This window comes from Hemitrygon akajei, chromosome 12 (assembly GCF_048418815.1).
Source record: "Hemitrygon akajei chromosome 12, sHemAka1.3, whole genome shotgun sequence".
Classification (NCBI taxonomy): Eukaryota; Metazoa; Chordata; class Chondrichthyes; order Myliobatiformes; family Dasyatidae; genus Hemitrygon; species Hemitrygon akajei.
This window is the reverse complement of record NC_133135.1, coordinates 68,050,194-68,059,067: the sequence shown is the minus strand read 5'-3', so window position 1 is coordinate 68,059,067 and position 8,874 is coordinate 68,050,194. Positions and strand designations below refer to the sequence as shown.

General features: G+C 46.6%; 1 protein-coding gene across 3 annotated transcripts; it reads left to right on the top strand.

Annotated features, from left to right (window-relative positions):
• Nucleotides 1-4,625: 4,625 nt before the first annotated feature.
• Nucleotides 4,626-8,819, top strand: s1pr1 (sphingosine-1-phosphate receptor 1). Of its 3 annotated transcripts, none has more exons than XM_073063379.1 (2): nt 4,626-5,328; nt 6,716-8,819. In XM_073063379.1, the coding sequence occupies exon 2, from the start codon at nt 6,821-6,823 to the stop codon at nt 7,955-7,957; it is 1,137 nt and encodes a 378-aa protein (XP_072919480.1). In that variant the 5' UTR covers nt 4,626-5,328; nt 6,716-6,820; the 3' UTR covers nt 7,958-8,819. The 3 variants fall into 3 exon arrangements, with proteins under 3 accessions (XP_072919480.1, XP_072919481.1, XP_072919479.1); XM_073063380.1 differs by having other exon boundaries at nt 4,626-5,334; XM_073063378.1 differs by lacking the exon at nt 4,626-5,328 and adding an exon at nt 5,452-5,855.
• Nucleotides 8,820-8,874: the final 55 nt, after the last annotated feature.

The following is an 8,874-nucleotide window of genomic DNA, read 5'->3' as shown; positions in this document are numbered from 1 at the left end:
AGGTGATTTATGAGGAATTTTAAGGACTGGAAAATTTTAGCTTCCAGGGAATTTGGATAAAGCTGGGGTTATTTTCTCTGGAACAGAAGAGACTACTGAAAGACCTAACTGAGGGGTCTAGAATTATGAGGGTCCCAAGATAAAATAGGATCTGCTTCTCTTTCTGCTATTGTCAAAAACTAGTGAGCAGTTGAGCTGAAGAAAAATGTTTCATGCAATGTGTGGCTCACATCTGAAACTTACTGCCTGAAACACAGGAACTCTCACGATGCTGCGTAGCTGGCAGGGTGCAAGGCTAAATGTTGGAATGAGTGCAGCTCTTCAGGAAAGTGGCTTACCACCATCTTGGCAAGTGTAATTCAGGACAGGCAATGACTACTGGCCTTGACAGCGCAGCCCATGTCCCAAACCTGAATGAATAATTTAAACCAGCTTTTGGAACAAACATCAGCACGAACGTAGAAGTTTTGGGAGATTTAGATAGTGGTCTGAATGTGAAAACACACATACCCAAAGGTACTACATACCTAGATGAAACTCTAACCCAAGCAGAAAGAAGTATCTAAGAATTCAAGCCTATACGGGCACCATCTATTTGTTCTTACTGCATCATTTATTAGCAGATGTAGAAACTAAAACATATCCAGGTTCTCACAGGAGGAAGACCTGAATACCACAGAACTATCATTCCTCAGGAAGTCACAGACTTCAACATGCTGCAAGGAATGCACTGAGCTGAAGGCAAGAAAGAGGATTCTGCAGATGTTGGAAATCTTTAGCAACACACTCAGAATAAATTCTGCCTGACTTGCTGAGTTCCTCCAGCACGGTTGTGGGCACAACATGTTCTGAAAGTATAACCAAAAGAACACCATCTCCATGGGGTCATTATCACCACTGGTAGTGCTTTGTAAGCTCCCATGATATAGAAGGGCAGTAGTGACACTCACGAACAAGAGAAAGTCTGCAGATGCTGGAAATCCGAGCATCATACACAAAATGCTGGAGGAACTCAGCAGGCCAGACAGCATCTGTGGAAAAAGTACAGTTGACATTTCGGGCCAAAATACTTTGGCAGGACTGGAGAAAAAAAGCTAAGGAGGATGAGAGGTGACCTCATAGTGGTGTATAAGATGATGAGAGGCATTGATTGTGTGGATCGTCAGAGGCTTTTTCCCAGGGCTGAAATGGCCAGCACAAGAGGGCACAGTTTTAAGGTGCTTGGAAGCAGGTACAGAGGAGATGTCAGGGGTAAGTTGTTTACACAGAGAGTGGTGAGTGTGTGGAATGTGCTGCCGGTGATGGTGGTGGAGGCGGATACTATAGGGTCTTTTAAGAGACTCCTGAATAGGTACATGGAGCTCAGAAAAATAGAGGGCTATGGGTAACCCTAGGTAATTTCTCAGGTAAGGATATGTTTGGCACAGCTTTGTGGGCCAAAGAGCCTGTATTGTGCTGTAGGTTTTCTATGTTTCTATGAGTAGATTTAAAAGGTGGGTGAAGTGGAGAGAGAACCACCAGGTGATAGGTGAAACCTGGAGGGGGAGAAATGAAGTAAAGAGCTGGGGAGTTGATTGGTGGGATGAGGCAAGAGAGGGAAAAGGGGATGGGAAATGGTGAAGGGGGACTGGGGGGGGCATTATCAGAAGTTTGAGAAATCAATGTTCATGCCATCAGGTTGGAGGCCACCCAAATGGAATACAAGGTGTTGTTCCTCCAACCTAAATGTGGCCTCATCACAAAAGTGGAGGAGGCCATGGATGGACATATTGGTATGGGAATAGGAAGAGGAATTAAAATGGGTGGTCACTGGCTGATCCTGCTTGTTCTGGCAGATGGACCATAGATGCTCAGTGAAACAGTCTCCCAATCTACGTTGGATCTCAGTGATGTACAGGAGGCCACACTGGAAGCAACAAACACAATAAATGACCCTAACAGACTCACAGGTGAAGTGTTGCCTCGCCTGGTCAGACTGTTTTGGGCCCTGGATGGTTGTATCAGAGGGGTCGTGGCTGTCACGTGACAGCATATGCCCATTACCTGGTCGGAGTTTGACCCCTCCTCGCCCATCAATGCACACCTAACCATTGGCCCCTTTAATTAGCCTTGTACTTGGCCTTGGGCAATTGGCCTTTGTAATCAGCTTAACTCTGCTGGCGCCTTCCTGTGAATTACCTAGGTGGGACCCTCCAGCCCTGCTGCACTATAAAGGGTCCCACATATACTGGACCCTTTCCCTTTGCCATCCAAGTGATCATCCTGCTTTACTCCAGGCTGAGATCCGTGGAACAGCGCTGGAGAAATTGGTGAGTTGTGCATTGAATAGGGTTGGGAGCGTTGGTTATTGTCCCTAAAGACAGAGAGCCGTGTCTGCACAGAGTCAAGGTGGGGGGGGGGGGGCGGGTATCATATTGTCTTTTCCCTTGGTTGTGTGCGTGTGCACGCACGTGTGTACTTTGTTCCCACGCGATTTTCCCATGTTCATTTGTAGTTGTCCGCGTGTGTTATTGCCGATCTGACCACTGTAAATTGTGCGCGTGCGCGTGTTGTTTCTGTTGCCATTTTCCCACGTTTGCCTTCTGTAAATAAAACCCTTTACTACCAAGGCTGTGTGTCCAGAATCCTTGTCCTTGAGACCTATCGAATCTGTTTCCTCACTTACAATAATGGTAGTGAGGGAGGAGGTGTAGCACTTTTTCCATTTGCAAGGATAAGTACCAGGAGGGAAGTCAGTGACATTCACCATCACTGGGAGTGTGGCCTGGATCATCCACTTTCCATGCAGATCACCACAGACAAGGCAACACACCTCAGTCGAGGCATCCCTGCTGAGCCGGAATCTCTTCAAGCCCTGTCAGGCCCAGGTAGGTGACCCTGCTCCTGAAAGCACAGTGCCTGGGGTAGATTGTGCGGCATGTGGTGAGTCTTCTATGCCCTCTGCGCTCCTCTCCTCTGTCTGTAACCAAAAGCCCAGTGACTACTGCTGCCATCAAGATTCCTTGAACAAAGCACTACAATGGTTGTTAGGCTGTGTGTTTAGCCCCTGCTCTACCCACTTTATACTTATAACTGTGAGGCTAAGACTAGCTCCAATGCCATACTTCAGTTTGCTGATGGCACCACTGTTGTTGGACAAATCGGCATACTGGCAGGGAGAATGAAAATCTGTTTGAATGATGCCACAACAACCACCTCTCACTCAGCATCAGCAAAACCGAAGAGCTGGTTATTGACTACAGGCGGAGGAAACATGAGGCAGTCTTCATCAGGGGATCAGAAGTGCAGAACTTTAAATTCCTTGATGCTGTCACATCAGAGAATCTGTCCTGGGACCAGCAGGTAAGTGCCATCGCAAAGAAGGCACGAGAACGCCTCTACTTTCTTAGAAGTAGCATGTCATCTAGTACTTTGACAAACTTCTATTGATGCACAGTGGAGGGTGTCCTGACTGGCTACATTATGGCCCAGTGTGGAAACACAATGCTGTTGAATGGGGAAAAAACCTACATCGCCGTCCATCACAGGCAAAATCACTCCTCACCATTGAGCACATCTACAAGGAAGCAGCATCGATCAGCAAGAATGCCCACCATCCAGCCGTGCTCTGCTCACTGCTGCTATCGGGAAAGAGGTACCGGAGCCCAAGGTCCCACACCACTAGGTTCAGGAACAATTATTACTCTTAACATAATACCCCTCGGTGTGGAAACTTTACTCACCGCCACTCTGAATGGATTCTGCAAACTATGGACTCACTTTCAAGTTGACAACTCAGGTTCTCTGTTATTTATTTATATGTTATTTGCATTTTCTGATTTGCACATCAGATGTTTGCCAGTCTTGGTGTGTAGATTTTCCATTCATCCTACTGTATTTCTCTGTTGTGAATGTTTGCAAGGAAATGAATCTCAAGTACTATATGATAACATACATACTTTGATAATAAATGTACTTTGGACTTTGGAAATACTCCCTTTCTGGGCCTAATCGGCACCAGCTCTGACACGGGTTCTCCAAGTTTCGAATGGCCGGCATATGTGCACCGCTTTTCCATGATTCGGCCTTTGAACAAGCATCGAACCGCTTTAATAGGCTCTTCCCTCAACCCTCTGTCGAGGAGGAGGGGAGCGTCAGGGAGCCTAAATCCTTGACTGGCGCTTCCTGCTCGGGATTCCCACCGGTTCACATAGTGGCTGTCGGAATTTCCCTCAGCACCGCCCCGCCCGCATCCCTCCTCTTGGCCTTACCTTCAGATCAGATAATTCAAGGGATCACTTCCCGCGGAGCAGCGATCCAACCTATGCCAAAGCGCAGCCCCAGCAAAAAGGGGGTTGCCTTTTTTTTACAAAATCCTTTATTACAAATATCGGTGCTATACAATATATACAAAACAGTGGCAAACACAATTGCTTCACTACAAATAGACAATAGACATTACACCAGAATGTTGCCATCTCTATCCACGATGGCATTTACACCCCGCTGAGCCCAGCGGTCTTTGGTCAGCGAGCAAGGACCACAGCCCCCACCCCATTCCACGTATTGCATTAAATATTTTTATCTGCAAACCGACTGGGGCGTCGTCTCAACGACCCTTTAATGTATGTGGTGCCCCAGAGACGCTCGCCGCCGTTCTGGAGCGCTCCTTCCTGTGGCGTTCGGCAATTACGGACTTCGCTGAATTCATCTGTTCAGTTACTCTTTAGATCTATCAAATGAATCCCCCTCACCCCAAGCCCCCTCCACCTCTCGGCTCCAGTGAATCTGGCCAGACCTATGTTCAAAGGTGTGATCTTGTACTTCCTCACACCGTACTCAAACCCAGTGCCGGCCACTTTACATAACCTGTATCTTTTTTTGCACAAGTAACTTAAACCAGACAAAATGAAAAAGTCTCTCTTTTACATTATTAATCCAGCAAAGTTCGTGCAAAACTTCAACGTATCTGAAACGGCGAGCAAAACTTAATGCATGGAAATCTATGAAATATTCACACATTCCTTAAGAAATATCAGAATGTATTGCAACATTTGCGATCAATTAATATTTCAGGTTTGTGCCGATATGAATTCAGTGTACCCAACTGTTCTGTTCTCATTTGGTTACTCCCTCCGCAAAACAATGCCCCTGCAAAGTAAAAGAATCTCCTGCAGGGTTACTGACTTGCGATGCAAATAGGGAACCAGGGACTGTCTTTCTGCCAACTGGCTGACAAAAAAGACCGTTCAACTCTTCAATGACTCGAACACTGAGCACTGAACACTGAGCACCGGGACGACGGAACTGTAAGACAGCTTCGGACTGGCGTCGGGTGTGCTGCACTGGGTAAGGGTAAGAAAATGCATTGCACCCTACTGTTCAATGAGGAACATTTTGTTAATTAAAACGGAATTTCTCGTTTTGCATTGCTAGATTGTGTTACTTTTATAAGTGTGAGAAGAATTAGCAAACTTTCATTCCTGAATCACACATCTTGTAGAGTGTGAGCTCTTAGTTCAAGGTGATGTTTTTTTAAAGACTTTTAATAGAGAGCTTGGGACAGTTGAACATTTGTGGTCGGCTGGGTCTAGCTGTTGTTGGTTACCTCCCCCAGACCCTTTGCGTCAAACGCTTTTCCTGTTTTGTATTTCTTGTATATATCAGCTAAGCACATCTTTATCCCCACCCAGTCAGACTTTGATATGACGGAGACGGCGACAGACAAACATAAGTCTGGGACATAAGTGGTTACTTTTTCACAATTAACAGGGGTCTGAGGAGTGCGACGCTTTCATTGTCTTGAATCGATGAAAGGGTACCCAGTTCTCACGGGTTCGTTTCGCAGAATATTGTGTTACATTTTCAGTTAAAAGGTAATTATTAATGAAAACAGCAAGCTGTACTCCGTATCTTATTCTCTATTTCAATAATTTAATTCCTATTAGTTTATATGGTAAAATTTAATGGGTTTTGGGATACATTGTATGTCTACCATTTGTTGCTTGCGTGGGATAACATATTTATAACGGAACATTTAATTTCTGCTACTTTTAGCAGAAGTAGCAGAAAATGTAGCAGAATTTTTTATTTTCTGCTACTTATCTATTTAATACTGTTTTTCTAATACTGTCTTGTTTTTATCTACCGCTTTATTTAATTACCTGAGAGGAAACCAGGGTTTCATTGTACCTATGTATAATGACAATAAAGATCATTCAGTTCAATTCAATTAATACAAAATATGTATTGTTAAGTATTGAAGGTATAATTGTTGACTGTTTTGGAAAAATATTTATATTCGATTAAACCATTTAAAAGATAAAAGTTAAGCAACTTACGCTTACAGCAGGAAAACGTTTTCTAAATTGTTTTGGAATAATTATTATTTCTGCAGAAAAAACATTACCGCTCATAACTGAAGCATGCTTCCACAAAATTGATGCACTATGTGGATGCATTGTGTATGTAACTTTAATTGCTTCTTTTGCCATTGACAAATTAAGCAAAATTATATACTTTACTGCCCACTCACCCCTCTGTGGCTGTAATACCGCGAAACTGTCCATGTTTTTAAAGAAGTATGCAAAATAAGAAATTTCTCCTAAAACAGCCAACATGATTGCAGTATGTCTGTGTGTGTGTGGAGGTGGGGTGTGCTTGCTTTCATCGAACCGGTGGGACGCGATGCCTGCACAGCCGCCGCTAATTCCGCTGCTCTGATTTGTTTTCGCAGGCGATTCTGTGCCCCTAATCTGACTCGCCCGCGCCTCCTGGCGGGCATCCAGGTCACTGCCGGTCGAGAAAACGTGGGGAAAACCAGCCGAAGGTGGAAGACGCGATGGGTGTTGAAGGCAGACGCCAGGACTCGTTCCCAGGCCCCAGCTACACCGACCAGGAAATCATCCTGCAGCATTACAACTACACGGGCAAGCTGCGGGCCGGCGACGGGAAGGTGGACTCGGAGAGCACGCTGCGGGTCACCTCCATCCTCTTCATAGTGGTGTGCTGTCTGATCGTCCTGGAGAACCTGATGGTGCTACTGGCCATCTGGCAGACCAAGAAGTTCCACCGGGCCATGTACTACTTCATCGGCAACCTGGCGCTCTCCGACCTGCTGGCTGGCACTGCCTACACCGTGAACATCCTGCTGTCGGGTTCCAACACCTACCACCTGTCCCTGGCGCAGTGGTTTGTGCGGGAAGGCAGCATGTTCGTGGCGCTGTCCGCCTCCGTGCTCAGCCTGCTGGCCATCGCCATCGAGCGGTACCTGACCATGATGAAGATGAAGCCGCACCACTCGGGTGGGAGCTACCGCGTCTTCCTGCTCATCAGCGGCTGCTGGCTGCTCTCGCTGCTGCTGGGTGGTTTGCCCATCATGGGCTGGAACTGCCTGCGTGGTTTCCTGCACTGCTCCACGGTGCTGCCACTCTACCACAAGCATTACATCCTCTTCTGCACCAGTGTCTTCAGCCTCATCCTGCTGGCCATCGTGCTGCTCTACGCCCGCATCTACGTGCTGGTGCGGTCGCGGGCACGCCGCCTCGCCTTCAACCGCTACTCGGTGCGCCCGAACCGCCACGATGAGAAGGCGCTGGCCCTGCTGAAGTCGGTGATCATCGTGCTGAGCTGCTTCATCGCCTGCTGGGCGCCGCTCTTCGTGCTGCTGCTCTTCGACGTGGCCTGCGAGGTGAGGGGCTGCCCGGTGCTCTACCGGGCCGAGTGGTTCCTGGCGCTGGCCGTGCTCAACTCCGCCATGAACCCCATCATCTACACGCTGACCAACCGGGAGATGAGGCGCGCCTTCGTCCGGCTGCTGTGCTGCGTCTCCTGTCGCCAGAGGCTGGTGAGGGCGGCGACGAGCGCCCTGCCCGAGTTCAGCCGCAGCAAGTCTGACAACTCGTCGCACCAGCACAAGGACGAGTGCGGCACCCCCGAGACCCTGATGTCCTCAGGCAACGTCAACTCCTCAGCGTGACGCGGGCTCCCTGGCGGAGTGAAGGGCGTCACCACCCTTCCAGCGATCGAGGCGGCGGCACTCCCGCGTGAGACAATGTGACTGCTGGCCTCGTGGCCCGGATACTGCAGGGCAGGAGTGGGCTAAACCCAGCTGAACTCACTCAACGGAGTGGCACTGGCATTTTAACCCTTTAAAATGCATGGACACCGTAGCTCTGGACTGGTAAAAAGAGGCAAATGCATTTAAAGACAAAACAAATGTGGCAATAAAGACTCGATTAAGTGCCGAGAATTGTGACTCCTGTGGCCTAATGCAGCTTTTTGAGGGAGTGACAGATTTTTGGAGCTTCCAGGACTATTGAGTTTATGGAGTATGTACACTTTATGGAAGGATGGGCAAGCTCCTGGACACTCGGCTACTTTGTGACTTTGGTGAAACTAAGAGACTGAATATTTTAGGGAAACGTTATCAGGCATTAAATTCTTGTCTACAAGCAGTGTTAAAATAAAGAGAATATAGTGTTAAAATCTTGAAAGTTAAATTTGTTACTAATGGGCCTCAATTGTATCATTTTCAATGAATCTGGATAGTGTCATTCCATCCTTTAACTGAGTGAACTTAACTTCGGATTGTTAATTTATTAACATTTGTGAAACATAATTAATAGTTCTCCAGATGTATTTGAAAAGAATGATTATGAATATTTAGGTATTTGCTCAAACAACAAAAAAAACTGTCTAAATTATTGAATGTGTAATTAGGAGTTGACACAAAGTATTCAAAATGTCATGACTCATTCAATCAGAACATTGTGATCTTCTGAACATACTGTGAGAAAAGCACTGAATATTTGTAAATATATATACCTTTAAATTCAAAAGATGTTTTAAGATTTCATCTATTTCAATGCACCTTTTAGGTAGCAGAAACTCTAC